The sequence below is a fragment of the Cyprinodon tularosa genome, unplaced genomic scaffold, assembly GCF_016077235.1.
Source record: "Cyprinodon tularosa strain WSP-4 unplaced genomic scaffold, ASM1607723v1 ctg307, whole genome shotgun sequence".
In the NCBI taxonomy this organism is placed as follows: Eukaryota; Metazoa; Chordata; class Actinopteri; order Cyprinodontiformes; family Cyprinodontidae; genus Cyprinodon; species Cyprinodon tularosa.
Genome location: NW_024039016.1, coordinates 855,072 through 877,061, shown reverse-complemented (window position 1 = coordinate 877,061; position 21,990 = coordinate 855,072). Strand labels below are relative to the sequence as shown.

Genomic DNA, 21,990 nt, shown 5'->3' with positions numbered 1-21,990 from the left:
CAATGATTGGCTAAGGGTGGCCATGGCCACCCCTGGCCCCCCATCTAGCTTTACCCCTGTGCAAATGCATTGTTAAACTTAGGCATAATTTAGCCTGTCTGTAACAACTAGATGGTTGCAAAGTCAAGTTATTATTGACTTAGTTATGACTGGAAGGCATATCATCTGGCATTGGTGGGCATTACCCACCAAGAACAGGCCATGAGCCTCAGATCAGCTTTTGGTCTCATTTTTGCCCCATTTGTGTTTTTATTCTGCTTTTATTTTTCTTCTGTTGGATTATCTAATTCGTGTAAAGAACTTTGAATTGTCCATGTACTGAATTGGGCTATACAAATAAAATTACCTTGCTTTGCCTTGCCTTGCCTCATACAGTCTTCGGCTACTTTAGTCAAAGCTCCAGGGTAGTAAAAGCACAGAATGTCAGTGGTCTTTGCTGCAGATCAAGCTGTGTTTTCCATCCCTCTATATCTGCACCCAGTCCAACCATTGCAGATTTACGGTAAGGTATGAACTGTTGCTCTCTCCTGTTGAGGCTGTTACAGCACCTGTTTCCATCAAGATGCTCCTTTGAGCTGTCATGGCCTGTCTCAGCCTCAGCTTCACAGGTTTCCAGAATGGAGCACTTGCACCTAATGTCATCGCTGACATGTCTGGCAGAAGCTTGCAGGGATGATAAACATGCATTTTTAGTTGCTCATGAGTGAGGTTTCTCGGCAATGTGCGAGGATAAATGCATGCCTGCGGCTGGTACAGTCCAGGTGTGTTTTGCGGATGGCTCAACGGGTGTGCAAATGCCTCAAGTAGCACAGCATGGGTCATGCATTAGAGTAAGCAGTCACACCAAAACCACTTCCACCTGCCAAACTCCCACTGCCCCCAAGGAGTTACTCATCTGCTATAATGAGTAAATGGTACAGAGTGGCTCACAGATACTTACATGAAGGCATCCTTTTGTGATGACACTTACTTCACCTAATGACATTTTGCTGTAAGTAAGGAGGGGGGGAAAAATCCTGGGCCAGAAAATAATGTTTATATTTGTGTATCAGATTTTGGAAATGTTTCTGTGGTGCCATGCTTATTTTAAAACAATTTTGTTGTGACCTTCTCTGTGAGATCCTCAGGGGGAGTTAATAAAGCAGCTGTCAACAGAGATTATCAGTTGTCACCCACTGCAGACATGCATACCACAAATTTGTAGATACAGTTAACCTTTTAAACAAGATTTAAATAGTCATAAGCAAAACAAGGCCAAAGCCAAAAAAAATAAAAAATAAATAAATAGTCTTATAGCAATCAATGGAGTATATCGGAATAGTCGATAACAAGCTAGAATAGAACAAATAGGTTTAGCTTGTTGGCATGAAAGTATTGAATCTTTCAATCAGACAATTTTAGAACTGGTGTGGTGATTTGGAAAAAAAATCTGAGTTCCAGTACGTAAACTATCTGGAATAAAGAGGAATATTTCCCTTATGCAAAGAAAGCCTTACAAAAGTATCAGTACATGTTGAACCTGTCCATATTTTGTCCATAATTTTCTATAATTTTCTATTTTCTACATTTTATGTATGCCGATTCTATGTGACACACAGTACCTTGGTAAAGTACTACATTAGTGAGAAATGGGAAGAAACGGATATGTTTTTTATAGTTTAGTTTATTAAAAAATATACATCTATCTTTTTACCAGCTTTGCTTTGTTTTTCAAAAAAGCTTTCTTGGTCAGTTTAAATAGACAGCTTTTGAGAGCAAGTCCAAATGTCTTGTTTGGATTTATATCTTAAATTGCTTTATGCTAAATCTCTCAAGTTTTATGATTTCTGTATGCTTAGGGTCAGTGTCATTCTGGGCAGGGAGCCTCTGCCACAGTCTCAAGTCTTTACAGCCTTTCCCCCTAATATTTAACAAGTTTTCTTTTCCTTGTGGAAGACAACCAGTCCCACATACTGCCACCATTATTTTTTGCCAAGGATGATGTAAACATGATGCCATGTGTTGTGAATGTGGCGCTATATAAATAAACTGAATTGAATTGAATTGAATTGAATTGAAATTGAATTAAACCATTGATTTTCAGGTACAAATAATTTGTTGCTGTTGGGACAAAGTGTTTAAACCTGGTTGGAAACTGACCAGAGAAGCTTCTTCGAGGTATTTACTGATGCTAACAAAGAGCTTGTGTGAAATATGTGATGGAGACAGGGTATGGACCAATCTCCAGTCGCAAGTGTGGACTCCTTCCCCCTCCTGGACCCCATCAGCATTCAGGGCCTTAAATGGGAGCTGAACAAAACCCCCCATACCAGGAAGGCACCGCAGAGGATGTACGTCTTGTGACAGTACTTGTGACTCTACTGCTACAACCAGGGACAAGGCCAGGCCGAGTGTATCATTTGCTTTGCTAAAAGGGTAATTGGTTGAAAACCTTCATCTCTTAAGGAAATGTACACGCCCAGAACCCAGAGATTAGCAAGTAAGATTTCAGCTGACCCCTCCCACCATGGACACAAACTGTTTCAGACTTTCCTCTCTGGAAGGTGGCTGCTGTCTACTGTCTATTGTGACCAAAACCTCCTGTCACAAAACAGCTTCTTCTCATCTGCTTCCAGCCTAATCCATGAGCCCTGTGTACTCACTAACATTTTCAAATTAAAGTAAAAATGAAAAGACAAGACAAAAAAAAATGATAATCGAAGCACATATTTTCTGTATGTGCATATTTTGTTATCTAACTTGATACTATCGTTACCTTCACCAAGGAGGTTAGGTTTTTAGCCAAGTTTGTGTGTGTGTTTGTCCGTCCATCTGTGTACAGGATAACTTGAAAAGTTATGAGCAGATTTTAATTACATTTTTACCAAGGAACAATTCATTAAATGATGATCCACATCATAATCCAGAAGCAGGATTCTTTTACATTATTTTCTACACCTACTGATGACTATGATTATTATACTTAAGACAAAAACACAGGAAAGGTGAGCTATGCCTTGCTCACCTTTCAAAAAAGAAGAGTGAATGAAGAAGTTGAGAGCAGAACAAACACCACAGGCTGCAGACACACGCTGTGCCTTAATTATAAACTTATGAGAAGATGTTAAGAAAATTGTTATCAAAGGCGGACATCAGTACAAGGAACTATTCATTAAGATTTGGTAATATTCATGATTATGCGCGAGTTTTAGCTATAGGTGTAGGTCATAGTATGGGGCAAACTTTTCTCGTTATTTTTTATTTCTGCCATGAAGCTCTTCCTGTACAACTTAGATTTTTTTGTACCATAACATCTAATACCATATTTATTTAAGACAACTGTATGTTTGCTTGTCTGTGTGTAGCATCTTATCACCAGAACAAAGTGTAAAAAATTATTTTATTTAATGGCTGTTGGCCTTTTCTGATTCTGATTTTTGACCTCTGTCTCTAACTTCTTATAGCTTTCTTTTAACAGCTTCTGTCTTCTTGAATAACTTAAATGACCTCATAGATATATGAAAGCACCACAGTATATTTCAAAGAGTGCTGTAGAGCGTCATATTAAATTCAAATAAAATGCATCAAAGGTTGAAATGATGTAAATACATTTCTGGCATGGTACACTTAGAGGTTAACACCTTAAAATGACCTGTGAAACATAAATGATCCCACGCTCATTAAAAACTAAATTCAGGGAGACAAATTAGTATTTTATTAAATTGAGAAGAAACCCCTCGCCTTCACCGGATAAATGCTCTTCATTTATTATCCTTGCAGTTCCTTCACATTAAGTAAGCAAGCTCATCTGAGTGCTGCAGAGGCCTCTAAAAAGTAATTCAAGAAAGATCTCCTAAATTTCAAATTTATCACCATTAGTGAGGAATGAGAAACTTGATTTTTTTTTAAGCAATTAGTCCAGGAAGCCTGAGGATATGTAACTGTAGATCTAAACAGATAAAGACAAAAAAGAGATAGGTTCATTTAAAAAATGAGTGACAAATATGTCTGTGTTTCTTCTATCCCAACTGCATAAATGTAAAAAAAGAAGATACAAAAAAATAATAATAATAAAAACCTTTTTTTTTTTATCTGGGATTTTTTTTAAATATCAGGCAGGTATTACAATAAAAACTCTCAGACAGCATATCCAATGAGATCAATGCAGAGTTCTGCTAGCAGTTTTTAACTGGGTAACTTAAAGCTCTTTGTTTTAAAAAAATGTTTTAATTTTGTTTAAAAAATGTATCAATTCAAATCAAATCAATAAAAAAATTTCCCAAATGTATCTATTTGGGACACTAGTGTTTTCCTCTCCATAAAACCAGTATCCACTATGATGGAAATTAATATTTTACAAATAATTATCCTTTAGGGATTTAAATCACTTGCATTTGGTAGTGAATAGACTTTAACACAAATCCTAAAATAAAAACTAATATACAAGAACTTTCTGCACAAGTTTTATATTATTGTAGCCTTGTCTTATTTGCATAGGATCAAAGGATTTGATTAACATAAGAAAATGTTGTGTGTGTGCATGTTTGTCCTTTTTTTGCAAAATGCATCTAGGTGTAACACAGCACGTGCGAAAAAGGACATAGCCTTAAATCAAGATAAATATAAAAATACAGTCAAATTAGGTACGTTTTCAGCTATCATTATGTTAAACCTGAATTGAACAACCTCTTTTGGCTTTATTTAATAAATATAATGAAAAAAACTTTTTAAATAATTAAAGAGAAAAAATATTTTTTTGATAGCTATGACATCAGCCTGAATTTAAAACCCCATTTATCACACTGCAGGTGGGAATCCAGAGACGAATCCCTGTCTACCAAAGTAGGAGGCTGAGATTATTATAATCTGATGGCTGTCTGAGCTGTGTATTAATGGTTTAACCCTCCATTCCTGACAGTTTGCATAGAGTTCAGCATAAATATGAAGAGCAGTACAAAGAAAGTGTCTTTGTGTCATATGAGTGATCTGTGGCTGGGAATAAAAATGCATCTAATCTTGTGGAGCATAATGAGTATTTGTTCTCAATATCTCTAGGCTCCTCCGGAAAACGCCGAACCATTTCTGACTCTTCCCTCATGTTAGGTCTGAGCTCAAATGTGTGACAGACTCAGGATTAGTTCAACATTTCCTGCTACAGACAGATTTGGTTTAAGGAGAAACTAGCTGTATTAAGAATGGCGACTATCTGGCTTTCTGAAGCCGGAAATCCAGAATATTCAAGATTTTACCCCAGAATGTGTTTAAAGTTTTCATTTATTTCTGCCAGTTTCCAGAAATGGATCTTGCAGTGTAGGGTTATTGTATATGTGTTATGTTGTTCCTCTCAGAAACTCAATCAGTCATAACAGGGGAATGTTCCTAGAGAGCCAAATTCTACTTTCTTCATGTTAAGGAGAATTTTGCTTTCCACTGTTGCTACAGGCTCACTGCATGAAAAGTGGGATTTTCGTCAATATGCGGCACTGTAGATTGTCGTGGAACTTCAGGTTAGCGGCAGTTTACGACAATTTGCAGGCTTCGCCGAAAACTCCCGTAAATTGTCAGAAATTGACGTGGACTTTGTTAGGCAGTGTTCCCCCCATGCCTCCCCCCCAAGGAATTCTAGGGGAGGCTTTAACATGTAAATGAACATGCTGTGAGCTATACAAATGCAAATCAGGGTTGCAGGGGGGGTTTTACTCCAAGTGACATTTTTCTGAAAGGTAAGAAAATCTCTGATACAAAGAGATCAGGCTCAGTATAGCCTCTTACATTTTAGCTTGAATTGATTTATTTAATTAAAGTATAGAGACCAAAACAGATCTTTAGCTGACAGAGCAATACATTTAGAGCAGTAATTATAAAAAAAAAAAAAATTGCATTTAAGATAAAAACTAAAATGTTGTCTGTCAATATGCTCAATTCACAATAACTTAAGTGGAAAAGTTTCAAGAAATGAGTCTGAGATGATTCACTTTATAACATGGCACATTATCCTGTTGGAAGTAGCCATCAGAAGATTGGTACACTGTGGTCATAAGGTCCGGCCAGGTCAAGATCCGAAATTGCAATCGCACCAAACAGGAAAAAGAACATCGACAAATTCCGGTTTGTCAAATTAAAATATAGCAGCAACAGATCGGTGACTAGAAATTATAGCACAATTCTTATATATTAAAAAAAAAAACTTACACCGTTTATTTAAATGATTGGATCCAAACTATTGGTTATTCACCAACGAGGAAGCAGATTTCTCATCTCCATCAAAATATTTATTTTATACCGAGGGACTTAAACTTTAATCAAATCCATTCAAAAGAAACTTCTTATTACAGGAATGAAAAGAGATGTTTGGGAGAAGAGAACAAGTTCATTCAAAAAAAGCAGTTTTGAATTATCCTTATCCCCGTTACAAGAATCTACAAAAATATAAATATATATTTGGGCAGAAACTGAACATATGCTGGATGATGGTGGGATGTTTTTAATATTTAATCTTAAATTAAGCGCTCACAGGGTTCATACAGGAATGAGTGACTCTAATTTAATGCTATTTTAATGCTATTTGAAATGATTTTAATGCCATCAACAAGAACCATGTACACAAGTTATTAGTGTACATGAAATATGAAGAAGCTGCAAGCACAGTTCCATGACTCCTGTATGTATGTAAACACACACACACACATATATACGTATATATATATATCCTCTAGCTTTTTCTCCGCCTGGAGCGATATAATATATCTGACGAAATTGTTTTTATAAGCATTTTTTATTAAAGAATTATAAATACTTCGATAAACATATTTAAATAATTTTAGTGCCAATTAAGGCCTTGATTTAAAAAAAATGAATGATTTTTTAATTATTTTTATTGATCCGCGGAAACCCTGGTTCATCTCGCGCATGCTCTTTACGATCTCCAAGAAACTCAGAGCGGCGCGGTGGAAAATTATATTAAAAAAGAATATTCAGAGTATATACAAATTTATACAGATGCTTCTAAAACATTAAATGAAAAAGTAGGTATAGCATTTGTAATCCCAGATTTAAATATTATGAGGAATAAAAGAATAACAGATAAATTGGCAGTGTATACAGGTGAATTAATGGCTATCTTAATGGCTTTAGAATGGATTGAGGAAACAAAAGACAGGGAGGTTTTAATTTGTTCAGATTCAAGTAGTGCATTAATAAGTATTCTAGAATTTAATTCAGAGTCGAGACAAGATATTATATTGGATATTCTTCAGTCAATTTTTAGGATTAATGTTTCATTTAGGAAAATGTAATAGAATTAAAAAAGAAGAAGATGTTATATCTAGAATAAGGTTTGGACATACAGGATTAAATAGTACTCTTAAAATAATGAATAAGCATAATACAGGGTTGTATTTGTGGGAAATTAGAAACTGTCCAACACATATTTTTAGAATGTAATAAATATACTCAGGAAAGAGAAATGTTGTGTAGAGAGTTAGACAGGAATAAAAGTAAACTAGATATAAGGGAATTGTTGCAAAGGTCATCTGGGGATGTAGTTTTTGGGAGTATTTTTAATTTTCTAAGAAGAACGGGTATTTTAGGGAGAATATAATAGTTTGTCTGATCCATACTCCATTCTGGAAGGTGGCGGTAGTGCACCTATAAGTTGTTTGCCAACCGCCATTAAAAAAAAAAAAAGAAGAAAAAGAAGAAGAGCGGCGCGGTGTGCAGCCACAGTGGAGGGTGAATGCTTTGCTTTGTGCAGGCGGTCTGGAGCGTCTGGATTTCGGGGTAAAACTCCTCTTGGACGCGATGGCGACTCTGCATCGAACAAGACGAACTCAAAGCAGAGATGCTAGCGGTAAATATATGTTCGATTACTGCCTGCTAGGCTGAAAGCAGCCTAGCCTAAGCTACGGCTAATAGCAGCCTAGCCTAAAGCTACCCCTAACAGTAGCCTTGCAAGAACAAGCTTTATTAAAGTGTATTTTTTGTGATTCACAGGAAGCAGTACGCCGTCTTCACAACTCGGAGACTAATTGCAGGCGCTATGAACCGGAGCAAGGGTAAGATTTAAAGAATATGCTTTCATTCTGCGGTAAAAGGCAATGGATACGGATGGATACTGATCATAGCTTTTACATTTTGTTTTCACAGAATACTGTCGCCTCACAATGAGGCGGTGACCTATTTTCTCGGAGCCATATCAGCAAGTCCAGATTTGCACGATGTTGATAAAGACGACATTGTGTGTAAGTGACTTGTTTTAATGTTTTCTCCTTCCTTGTTACTGTGACTTGCGTTTGATTTTTTTATTCATACCACTCTCAATTAATTGTTTTCCAGCTGCCTGTAAGACGTATTTTCAGACGGTACGCAGGAGCTTCAGATATACGCAGCCAGCCAACACGCTGCGTGCGGAGGCAATCTGCTCGGAGTCGGGCCAGAAGAAAGAGGGTAAGACTTTATTTGGTGACTATTTTTCAGGTGCATTAATAGATGAGGAAGTGGAACTCTTGAAGACCGCCGTCGTCAGCAGTGTCTCTGGATGGATTGTACGGTCGCCGCCATTTCGTAGGCCGGATCTCACTGAACTCTGTGTTAAGCTGCAGTCCCGGTTAGAAGCGATGCCGAAGTACAGGGCCGCGCACAGTAGGCGTCTGCACATCGGACCTGCCTCGGAGGGAATGCTGCCAGTTACCTCCAACCCCGAGGAAGCAAACGGACCGTTCATGGAGTTTTAATTTTTAGAAACGCATGTGTTTGGATACGCGTTGTATATAGTTGTGTGTTTCAATAAAGCTCTTTCTTTGCATAAACAGCTTCCTGGCAAATCTTCATTTCCTGTATAAATTCATTCATGTCCTTGATGGTAGCATAATAATTGTGTAGTAGTGTAGGATAACATAAATACAGACCATATGAATGAATAAATATATGAATGAATATATATATATATATATATATATATATATATATATATATATATATATATGAATAAATATATATATGTAAATTTATATGTAAATATATATATATGCCAACCAATCACGAGCGACTTTACTTGTTTAAAAAGAAGTGGTTCCGTCCAATACTCGGTAAGAAAATTAAAGCCTGGCGTGGCCACGTGTGGTTTTGCTGCCAATCACGAGCGATTTCATTTGTTTGAGAATAGTGGTTTCAGCCAATACTGAGAAGGTTATTCAAGCCAGACCTGGCCAGCCGCGCGGGTTTGCTGTATTCATATGCTAATTAGGGCCATTAGTACAGCTGATCGCTCTCCACATACGTCAGAGTCCGTTTCCGACAATTTGTGGCACGACAAACGCGGACAAGCACGGGTTGAAAATTGTCGGAAACTGACGAAAATCAGGCAGATCTGCGGGAGTTTACGGGGGTTTACGGGGACGAAAATCTCACTTTTCATGCAGTCGCTTCCACTGTGTAAAAGAATATTGCAAAGTCGATAACAAAATAAGGGACATTCAAATTCAGTTCAACTTTGTGCTCAATAAAGACATTTAAGAATAAATTCACAGAACAAAAACAGAAATGTTTTTCTTGTAAACATGTATACATTCATATCTCATAAAAAAAACAAACACGTTCGTATTGATCTGGGTACTCTGGCTGTAAAGTGTCATGATCAGAGCCCCAGTAGCTGATCCAATCACTCATTTCATTCGCCTGCTGTTTCCTCCCTGCTCTCTAATTATCATTGATCTTATTCACCTGCTTCCTCTGCTATATATACGGTTCAGCCCAGCTATCCCTACTGCAGCCGCTGCGGTCCGCTTATCCTCAGCAACCTGCATTTCTGTTCCGTCCTGTTTTATTATTTTTCTGTTATTAAACGTTTTGAAACTTCCCATTGTCCGACTCGCCTTAAATACTGGGTCAATCTGTCCCATTTTATGACATAAATCAATTATAAGATTAAAACTATAGGTGAAAAAGCTGTCTAGGGGCTGGCTGATTTTTGTAAATTATGCTGTCTAGCCCCCTTCTACAACTGTTAACACTTTATGTGGATGATGTGTGGGTATACGGATATATTAGTTGCCCTTTCCTTGACGGAAAGAAGGTCAGCCCTGAGGAGTTTCTCTACAGACCAAATTTTTGCTTGTAGTTTGGTATCGTATCCTGTATCATGTTTTGTAGAAAAACAGATCTACACAGTAATGACTGTGCATAAAGCGGACTACATAAAGGCAGTGTAAAATATGACCAGCAGCTCCTGTGGAAGGTCGTACTTCCTCCTACATAAAGCCTGTGATGAGGGACATGCATCTAAATATAAGTTATACATTGTATACCGATTCTACCCTTGCATGAAAAAACATTGTTATAATGTAAAAACCAAAAATAATATTTAAAAAACAATTTACTTATTTGGGTTGGAAAAGTGCTTTCTAAAGCTGTTTTTTCTGACTTAATAATTTTAGGAAACCACAGTAAATGTAATTGTTAACTTAATTTAAGGAGTTTCCAGGAACTTTTCAGGCTACATTTCATGTTTTTTGTTATTAAATTATGGAAAAGTTGAATTAGATGCTTAATGTTTTTTTGTTTTTTTTTATGTTCAATTTTAACAATAGAAACTGCTGCTAAAAATATTTTCCCACTCAAATTAGTGTTATTATATGTTCAGTACAACAACAAAGTTTCATATTTAGGTTTGAAGTTACTGAAAAATCATAGTTAATTGTCAAATGTCAGGATTTGGGGCTGCCATTGGGGGAACTCATGGTTACTTCTTAGAGACACCACAAAGGTTGGCGGTTCGAAAGTCTGATTGCCAACTGTCCGTGACAAAAAAAAAAAGGTTTAATGCAAATTACAAATTTTGGAAAATAGGTTCCAAATAAAAAAGTATGATTTTTTTTTTTAACCCTGTAATGCCAAATGTATCATATTTGATACATACGGTTTCTGAAATGTTTTGCGTCTGACACCTTTTGCATAATTTAATGGTAAAAACTTTGCTCAAAATCCTATTGTACACAATCAGATATACCTGATAACAGAGGGCAGAAGACTACACAAAAAATAATCTTGACTTATCGCTTAGTAATAAATTATTAATATCAAAAATTTATTTCAGTTTTTTCTTTTTACATATTTTCTTAAAAGGCCAAATAAGGACTTCAAACCAAAAATAAGTAATTTTCTGTTTTGTTTTATTCTTGGATCGGGCTTTAAAGGGTTAAGCAGGAGGTTTAAGATTTATAACTTATTCTTTAACTTTTATAAATCATTGCTACTTTCACATAAGTTAGAAATATTCAGCATTTCAAGTTAAAATAACATGGAATTTAAAGTTCCGCAAACTTGTAAGCAGAACTTAAATAATAAAGTTAAAGCCATAAACTCTTATTTTGTTGGCTTTTGTCTCCCTAAAATGTTGAGTTCTCCAAAAATGTCTTGTTTTGCAGCCCAGAATTAAAAATAATCATAAATTCACATAATTAATGCATGTGAACTTTTGACTTAATTATAGTTTAGTGTTGCCAGCTGATAAACCCTCTGTTCAGTCTCAGTACACAATTGATGTTATTCAACCATCAAGTCCAGTATTAGAGTATCACCCACATGAAAAAGATTATGAAAACATTTAAAGGCATGTTTTGTTGGAGATCTAAACAAAACAAAGCAATTATATTAACCTGAGTCATCTGTTCTGAGTAGAGCGCAGGTGGTTTACACCCATTTAGCAACAACTGCATGCCTGAGATGAAAGTTAGAAAGATGCAGATCACAGCGGATGCAGCAATTTATGCCATAATTGATCAATAAGGCTGAGGGCAGTGCTGTGAACAGGACAATCAAGTATTTCACCACCAAGACAAGAAATGTGCCATCTGTACACAAGTGAAGACCTCTTTACAGATTTATTTTAATTCCCAAACCCCACAACTCAGTAAAATTTGAGCTCAGATCCATTTTGTAAAAGAAAGGACCCAAGACTACCCAAATGTGAAACAAGACAGCTGAAGTTGAGGGCTAATGTAAAATTTGTGGCGGTAGGCAGACAGACAGAGATATGAATAAGGAGCAAGAAGGAAGGCGTGACGGTGCAGTCAGGCATTAAAAGGCAACTGGTACTCTCTGCCTTTCAACAGAGCAAAGAGGGGAATAGGAAGATGGGAACCAATGCAGAAGAGAAAGGAGGATGGTGACTGACGAGAGTGAAAGTACAACACATAAAAGAAGAAAGCAGGGAGAAAATTGAAAGCAGGTTAGGAAAAAGAAGGATAGAATGGAGTAGAGAGAAGTCAGACAAAAAAACTGTCTTAATTTAGTTCACTGCAGCATTAAACAAACTACTTTCATGCTTCTTGGGGTGCATGTATGTTTTTACACAACTACATGTTAATCTTTGTGTGTTTTCTATGCTTGCTAGGTGTGTGTGTCTTTTCTTGCACCGAGGTAAAGACCCTCACCTAGGAAAGAGACAATTTTAATGAGCAGAGGGTCTGTTGACAAAATCAAGAAGCCGTTACTTTTGTCAGTAAGCAAGAGAAAGCAGCAGCAGCCCATAGATATGCTGCCAGGTAATGCAGCAACACGCTGTGTTTGCTTCTCCTGTTAGCAGCTCTCAGCACTACTTGATTTACCCTGTTAGAGCTACTTCTGGGAGTTATGAGAGCCAAGGGCCATCTCGTCATTATGCTTCATGTAGAACATTAATGCAGAGCTCAATTATCCTGGATCCAGCCCATGCCCTTCCTCTCCTCCTGGTTGTTCAATAAACGCATGATTATCTGCCATCTATGTAAGACCAAAGGCAGTCAATATTCTATTCTATATGTATAATTTTAATCAGATAAATACAAATTGATTAATAGACTAAAACAAAAATCATCAATCAAAAAATGTAACCATTAAATCAAAACAAAATAATGCAAAAATAGTATTTTGATGTTTGTTTTTGTAATGTGTTCTGATTTATTTCAAAAATTAAGTTTTTTTTTGTTTTAGTCGCTCGACATACTCCAAATTTGTCTTCAGTCGATAATCACTTTACTTTTTTTATCATTAAGTTCTCTGGATGGTATAATAATGCTAAAAAAAATGTCAGGTCATTTCATTTCGGCTTTTTATACCCTGAATGGGGGTGTAAGGTGTCTTTACCAAGGCCCAGGGCGAATCTGTCAACTCAATGCTGATAAGCAAGTACCTTCTTACTGTCAAACACTGTTAACAGCTGCATCAATTTGCAACCCTTGTAAAGCATATAACTATGTGAAAAAACTTAATAGAATTTACTACTGTTGACCTAAAAGGTTCTAAAATATTTAAGCAACAAACTCTGTTTTTTTTTTTTTTTTTTTGTGAATATTATAAAAATATATTGTAAATATGCTCACTGGCTACTGTAGTAGATACACCTTTTCAGTTTTTTGTTAACAGAAATAACTTCAGGTGATTTTATAGAACCGCCTCAGTGCCTTCAGGCTGGCACATCTGAGTGTTATAGAAAACTGCTTATCTAAAGAGATTTTTACCATAAATCACGTTTGCAGATCAGTGGATAATGCAAAGATTTGTTTTATGTAATCATTACAACTAAGGTACGAGTAAAACCATCTTACAATTCACAGCATGTCAAACTTTGTAGTAGGTGGGCGATAGCAGCAGAGGAGATCTGGCAAGACTCTGCAAACAGTAAACCAAGAAACAATTCTCAGAGGCTCACCAAAACTCAACAAAAATAGGTCAGCCAAACACTGCAGATACTGACAAGTCCAAAACTCAACTTTTAAATCACAGGTAGCACCTTAGAATACATCTCCCCTCCTACATGATCAATACATAGATTTAAATGTAGAATGAAAACATTTTTGGTATTTATATATGTTTATAATTTAATCACAGGTGTGCATCAGACAAATTTGACCAGTTAAAATTGAGCTGCAGCAGTTCAGCTGTGTATTGCATGTAGTGTATACATTATATATATATATATATATATATATATATATATATATATATATATATATATATATATATATATATATATATATATATATATATATATATATATATATATATATATATATATATATATATATATATATATATATATATATATATATATATATATAGTGAATAATACGAAATCTAATATCTACAAATAGCTTTTAAAGGTTTGTCATTCAAACATATAGCTTAAATCACATAGAAAAAGAGGAGGACATCTTTATTCCAGCAGGACAACAACGCTAAGCATAAAGGAAAAGCTGCATTGAAATTAGTTTAGATTTACACAATGTTTAGTCCATTAGGAACCTTATTATTACATTTCTACTCTCCATCCAACTTGACTGAACTTGAGCAATTTTGCTTTGAAGAAACATATACAAATTTTGGCCTCTTGATATAATTAGGGAGTGACTGAAAATATACAGCATACTTTTTGCATCCATTTAAAAAATATATATATCTCTGCATTTTATTTTCCTTTCACTACAGTTACAAAGTATTATTTTATTGTATTATCACATAGAAATAGACAACTGAATGCGATCAAAACCTGTTAATTCTTCTGCAAAGCAATCCAAAGAGCCATATTTGTGTCTGTGTGTTTAATGCATTGTGTTTTCCATGTCGAAAGAAAACAACATCTTTTTTCATTGTGGGAAGAAAAAAAAATCCATTTGCTCATTTTATGACATCATCCAATTCCTTTTGATGTAGGTTTCTCCTAAGTTAGTTTTCCTTATTAGTTTTTAAACTTGCTCACTGCTAAAACCTCTTTGGATTTAAGCGAAAATGTTGTCTTTGTTCTTAATACCAGTGCCACAAACTCACGAAAAACTTTAAGCTTAGTCATTCACTGCTATATTAAGGAATATGGACATTTTGTGGGTCCATAAAATCTTACAAGAGCCACTAACAAACCCATGATGACTTTTTTTCTACACCCTCCTCCACAGGACTCCTATAAAGCAGCTAGAGAGCGCACAGATGGAGAATTGGAAGGATAGCCATAGCAGAGGCAGAAGGAAGTTCAAGTAGTTGAAAGGAAGTGCTTTCTGAGTAAAAGAGAGAGAAGGGGAGAAGCAAATTGCACAGTGATGAGAAAAGGCAGAGCCCCTGACAGATCACGCCTCTGACAGCCCACAGCTCTGAGGGAAACTGATTAAAATCTGGTTAAATCTTGTGAAATATAAACTCTTGCAAAAAAAAAAAGGCAGAGGAATAGTGCAACATGCTGTAATAGGTCTGAGATTAAAACAGAAATTAGCCTGTCGGTTAAGTGTTTGCTGCTTCCACTGAGTGATAACAACGTCTTGCTTTAACCTCAATTATGAGAGGTGATCCCTAATTGGTTTTGTTCCACACTGCTCAGACAACAAACGTCAGACTCCAACCAAGCGTGAAAATATTTTCTGCATGCCCGCAGCCTACAAGACACACCCTAAGGTCACTAAGCCATTAACGTGTAAGACATTTGTATGCCCAAATCTCTTATAAGAGATTAACATGGTTTTCCACAAAGTCACAAAATAAATCATATTAATTTCAGCATTTTGACTCAAAAAGGCTTCTCTAATAACCAGATATTTTAAAGTGTTTCTTTTTATTGAATCACAAGGCAAATCAGGTACACCTCCTAGTGGTCGTTGGTGGAGCCGCCTAGGATGGTATGAAGCCCCAGGCATGATTTTATACAGTGTCACACTTTCTGTTAAAGCCCCACCTGCCAACTCTGAATGTGTTTTGTAAGACTGAGAGAATTTTAAACTATTTTTTGAACATTTGCACAATGTTCTGCAATTGTTTTTTGCTTTTTAGGGTGAATGTATAGGATTGTATCCTGCTGTGGACCTTTCTGCATGGAGTCTGTATGCAGAAATGCTTTCCCTTTGGGTACTCTAGCTTTCTCCTATGGTCCAAAGACATTTTCTGTGGTTAAATGGTCATTTCAAAAATGTTCTGTGTGTGCATGTAGGGCTCCAATCTTCCAGAGACTCTGTAAGGATTAAGTGAATATAGAAATTATTAAATATAAATTTCTCTGACTTTTTTTGCTTTAGAAGTCATGTCATGACTAATATGCTGCATGTATGAAAGTAAAGGGTCCAAATTAATTGTTTGTTCAAATTAGTATATGCAGAAAACTGATGAATAGTCTCCAGTCACTGTGTGCAAGAAATTGGCCTCAAGTACTCTAACATAAAAAGATGTTTTAACTAGAAATTAATTGTATAACTGCTAACATAATTAAACTGTGAAAATTCCCTAAATGATAAATCACTTCTGTTTAACCCCATATATCCCTTTATAGATCTGAATATACAATATATGTGATATAAAATAACACATTTTAAATGTGTTATTTGTTTAAACTCATAGTATATTTCACCTCATGTTTTTACATCAGTAGTCTGTGTTATAGATTGATAAAGCCTAAGGGTCCACCTGGTGGCCTGGAAACATTCTAAGCAGCAGCTGGGTTTATACTTTATCCAGGTTTGATGGGCCAACTGGAATTACCACCCTCAAAAATTAAAGCCCACCCAGGGCCCCATTCAACCTTGCTCCGCCACTGCCCTCTGCAGAACATTAAAACAGACAAAAAGCAAAAAGAAAAAACATCCCCACTTACGGTAAAAGACATATTCAGTGTAGCTGGACCAGATCTTGTCTTCTGTGTGCTGGTTGACAAACGATGCTGTGACTGAGGAGTTGCAGGCTACCATCTGGAAGCCGCACTCTGACAGCATGTCAAAAGCTCTCTCCAGGTGCTTGAACTTGAGATAAAACCGGGAGGTGTACCGCTCCGGGGTTCTGTCCGGGTCCCTGCTCTCGTTTAGCGTTTCCCCGAACACCTCTTTAGCCAAAGCCACCCTGCCACAGATCAGTATCCGAGGTACTCTCCTGAATTTGGCGTCGCTCTGGCTCTCGCGCCCCATGGTGCATGACCCCCGGTACCCCACTGTGATGAAGCCGCTCTTCCTGTCCGCGGGGACCAGAGAGGGGGGTGGACACTGTCTGTGGTCACTACCCTGGGAACCGTCTTCGTGGTCGCTGTGGAAAAAGTCGTCCGGGCTGTGCTTGATGTCCTCCGGGGTCAGAAGTTTCACAAGGTCTGGGAGCTGAAAGTACTCTGCCTCTTTCCGGAGCCTCCCTTTCTCAGGGAAGTGGTCCGGGAGGACGACATGCTTGTCTCGGAGGTAGTCCAGCACATATCGGAATAAAAACCCATCCCTGTCGATGAAGTACCGACCCTTGGGGTCTCTTGCCAAGTCGTTCGACGCCTCTTTTTTGGAGGAGAACAGTTTACCGAGCAGCGAATTCGGGGTCCCCACCAAAGTGGAGTGGCGGGTATAATAAACCTGTCCCCCTACGTTCAGCTCAACAACATCTGGAAAACTGTTCTGGACTGAAGATTGCAGGTCTTTGGGATTAGTCCTGCAGTTTCCACTCAGCGCCATTCTTTTTTATTTTCTCTGAAAATGATGGGGAAAAAAATAAAACTAAGTGGTGTCAAAAGAAGCGTCCTCCTTTATTTGGTGGCAGAGTCTCCAGCTTCATCTCAGAGCGATCTTCTTTTTCGTTTTTCTTCCATTGACGTTAAATCAGCGACCAACTAGGTTCGTTTATCCATTGCTGAGTGTGCAGCGCGCCTGGTGGGTGACTTTGGTGGAGGAAAGAGGAGTCGGTGCTGTGTGAGAGTGGAGAGCTGAATTAGAGGCTCACATTAGCGACTCTTTACAGCCTTTGGGGAAAATTGCTGAGAGAAGCCTTAATGCATTGGCTGAAAAAAGAAAAACATTCCTTGCATGCTTATCTTTTGTTCCCAGCAGTATCTTCCAACAAAGAAAATAAAGCTTCTCACAAACACGAAGGAAGTCAACTTTTTTTTAGGTTATAGTCCAAAGAGATGCAGAGAAAAAGGCTTGGGGTGAAGGGAAACTTCGTAGCTGATTCTGAATGTGTTCTGTCTATACAGTCAAACAAAGATATATGCGTTGCTCTCCTAAATAATGTAAAAATCGAAATCCATGTGTTGTTTTTTTTTTTTTTATCAATATTCTTGGAGCCAAAAAGTCCGAAGAGCCGCTGCAGCTCTGAACAGGGAGCTGTCCGTGGTGCTGATCTCCTCCTCAGCCTCCTCTGCAAGCACCGCCTCCCTTTTCCGATAGAGTTGGGTGGTGTCTTCTTTTCTCTCCTCTGCTATGCTGTCCTCCTCATCTTCCTCTATTTCACGCGCTCACACAAACTCACAATCACACGCTGTAAAAAATAAAAAATGTTATCCTTAATTTCTCACATGTATATTCCTATATGCATCAGTTACTAAGACTATATCGCTGCAAATAAATGAATATAATTGTCTTTTTGTTCAAACAAAAGTTTTCATGAGATGCATCCATCTGTGAACCAGTAAAACTGCATCCATTTGACCTGTAATTTGATTTGCCTTGCTTTAAACTTTTTTCAACAAATCACATTTAAGTTTTTAATTCAAAATAATGTCAGTTTTACAATTGATTTAACATATATTGATTTCTTTATTATTATTTTTTTATCTTAAAAGCGATAAAATAATTAAAGCTCATATGAGCCATTCTTAGAATTTAGTGGGAACTCCTTGGTACAGAAAAATGTCTCAACAGCGCCCTCCTCTGATTTTCCCACACACACTCGTACAGATGTTTTGATTACAGAAACTGTTTCTGGTACTTGCCACTGTAGTTCTGTTGTAATCTGCAGGATAGTCTTATAGTACTTTAAGCTGTTTTACTGCATCTTCAGTTTTACATAGGATCCTCCAGAAGTCGGCCTGATTTGCAAATCAAACCAATAAATGTCAAAAGACAAAAACAGTTTATCTTAGTTGATTGGTATTAAGTTATTTTGAAGGTTCTATATACTATGCATAGAAAAATATGGACTTTAGTCCTGCAGAAATAAAACAGATACATAATCTGCTTTCATTTCAATCTGCTGATATGAATTAATTTGAATATGCAACACAATCGTCTGTACTCACTTTGTATCGTGCTGAGGTATTTACAACTCCTAAATCAAAATTTTCAGCCATAAATCACACATGTCAGTGTATTGTACTGTAATTTTGTGCAATAGACCAAAGCATTGTAAGGTACGATCACTTATTGTAAGGAAAAAGATAAAAATGTTTTAAAATAATTAATAATTCAAAGTAGACATGTACTTACACCGTCTAGAGAAGCAGGAGAAAATTTAGGCCAATAGATACTGATTTTAAAAGATTTAATTTGTGGGTAACTGGTGTCATTTTATGGGGTATATGACTCCGAGTTCAGTGCTATTGACTTTCTTGTTCAGGTCAAGTGTGGTTTTAAAATGCCCAAAAGGCTCAACATTTTTTGTCTTTCTAATTATTTTTTTTTTATGGTTTTAGTTCAACTGTAATCCGTTATGCAAGCAATGCAAAGATATCCCTAGAAAGCAAAAAGTCACACTATATCCATAAAGATAGAAGGGTAAATTAGCTGTGCTTCAAATGCCTCCTGAGTATAACTGTCATCGAAGTTCTTTTAGTTTTGCTAAATTTCCTATTTATTTCTATAAATCAATTCATAGGACAGAAAAGGAAAGAGCACAGTGAAACAAGTGTTCAATATGAAAATAATAATACACACAGCAGAAGAGGCAGGAATAGGCATGCTGGTCGTTCCATCATAAATAGATGTGCCCACTCCACTGTGTTATCCTGCCTAAGTCTCTCCTCCAACACTGTAACTATAAAAACACTAAAAGTGTTACAGTTCCAAGCTATAAAACATCACATCATGCCTTGCAGAAAAACTTTCTACCCAATCAACCTTTTCAAACTGGTAATATGAAAACAAATGTTTTGGTCATAGACCAGCAAATCATTGTGGAAATAGAAGAAAAGGATAGGATTGAAATCCATTTTATATTTATGTTCTGCTTTAAATTAGTCAATTTAATGAAATCCTCATAAAATAATGGAAGTTTGTGATTGTAATGTAACAAACAAATTTGCCAAAACAAATGATATGTACGGAACACCTTGTCAAGGCACTGTATCTTTTCACACCCGTTGCCGTTTTCTCTGACATTTTTTATTTTACATATTCACAATTCATTTCATCAGTTTTGTATTAGCTGCTATAAATGTATGATAAAATATTCCGTCCCCAAGCACAGCAGTGAAATTCATAATTTATTATTTTTCCATGAAGGCCACCAGCATATCAGAGAGATTTTTAATTTTTCACTTGAAAAAGAAATCGACTCATTGCACTTCCAAGTTAAATCATGAGTGCTTCTCTTCTTGACAGAAAAAATTATTTCGTAGTGAGTCATTTTCTTCCCCTGCATTGCATAAAAAAATCTATTAAAAGGGAATTTTCAGGCTAGTCACAGATGGTTGAAATGAACAGTATACTTCTCCCACCTCCATCTCTCATTACCACCGCGCACTGAATGATGCCAGGCGATGAGAAATCTGCAAGTACAGCAAGCGGACATTCAATGCATAAATCCCCTCCACTCGCAGAGGGGAGTATTTACTAAAATAACTCTGTGCTCTGGGATAGGGATGATTATTTATTCATTCATATATTTCTCAGGTTCAGATAATGATCATTTGCATAGCCTCTGTCTGGGAATGCAAATTAATGTTCACTTTAAATAGTCCATGAGTTAAAAGATAATTTGCTTAAAAAATCCTATGTCTGTAATGGGATTTTTGAAACAAGTCTAATGATGCTCTCATTTGCAAAAAACTTGAAATGCAAAACAAACTAAAACAGACGTCCTTTCTGGCCTGAGAGGTGCTGAAGTGACCATTAGAAAGATGTTATGTAAATGTGATGGGTTGTGTAATTGGGCAAAGCTAAAAATACCTCAGTAAAAAAAAAAAAAAAAAAAAAAAAAGAACAGTATACCACATTTGAGAAAAAATAAGATGATGGTTTCAAATTTTTTTAATCTGCAAACTATTACAAGCACAGAAACAAAGATTTATGTGTATTAATTTCACAAAAAACTTGTAATGGCCTTGACAGATTCCAGAGGGACTTAGTGACTGAAAGAAGATGTCCTCATAATCTGAATGAGCAGAAGAAATTTTGCGAAGTACATTATGGTGAGCAGATATTACACATTAAGACATGCAGTGCATGGGCCATCAAAAAACTACTGAATGTTTAAATTGAGTCAAAACATGTTTAATCAAACTAGTAGCTCAAGTTATGCATACCTCTTTGAACTTGGTTATCGCTCTGTTTGTATCTACGTGTTTTTATCTGTGAACTTTTTTTATTCAAATAATTACCGTGCTCTTTTTTTTACATCAGATAACTAACACTGCTAAATATATATGTAAAAGAATTAAAATAAATTCTAAATTCTAAAGAAATTTTGAGTCCGCTTCTTGCTGTGGATATCCACACATTTGCCTTAGTTGAATGACACTTGTCGTTCCTTTCTTAAAGACTAAATAGGTAAAATGGCCTCTGTGTGACAAGGCAGGAGAATCCATAGAAGGAAACCATGTACGGTAGTTGTATTGGAAAGCTTCTCCATTTTGTGAGGAAAAAATATGAAGGAAAGTATAAACCATGAATTTGGTGTCTCTTCTACTAATTCTATAAGAAATTATTGGAATGAATCTAAGTTTGACTATAAAATACTGTCTTTTTTATTTTTACAGCTGAACAAATGCACTTGAATTAAATAGACACATGTCTACATTTTTCAGAAAGCAAACTTACCTTGTTGGATCATATGTCGGCATACAATGGGAGAATCCAAAAATTGTTGAAATGTTCAAATTTGTACAGCTGGATAAATATTTCGATCTGTCTCAAAAATTTCAGTCAGCAGAAGCAGAGGTTCATAGTCCTCACTTGTTTCTGCACATCCAACCATAATGATAGGGCTGGTGCAAAATGAAACATTCCTTTAAAAAGGGGAAAAGCTTATATCAGTTCATCATATTTGTACTTTTATTATTTTAAGTATTTACCAAAGAAAAAAGTGGATTATAAGCCT

General features: G+C 36.4%; 1 protein-coding gene across 2 annotated transcripts in view; it reads right to left on the bottom strand.

The window, feature by feature from the left end:
- kctd16b (potassium channel tetramerization domain containing 16b) overlaps positions 1-18,092 on the bottom strand; it is a 130,230-nt gene extending 112,138 nt beyond the window's left edge. For both annotated transcript variants that reach the window (XM_038292047.1, XM_038292048.1), the window contains exon 1: positions 16,583-18,092. In XM_038292047.1, the coding sequence (XP_038147975.1) occupies positions 16,583-17,411 (829 nt within the window). In that variant the 5' untranslated portion in view covers positions 17,412-18,092. The remainder of the gene's footprint in view (positions 1-16,582) is intronic.
- Positions 18,093-21,990: the final 3,898 nt, after the last annotated feature.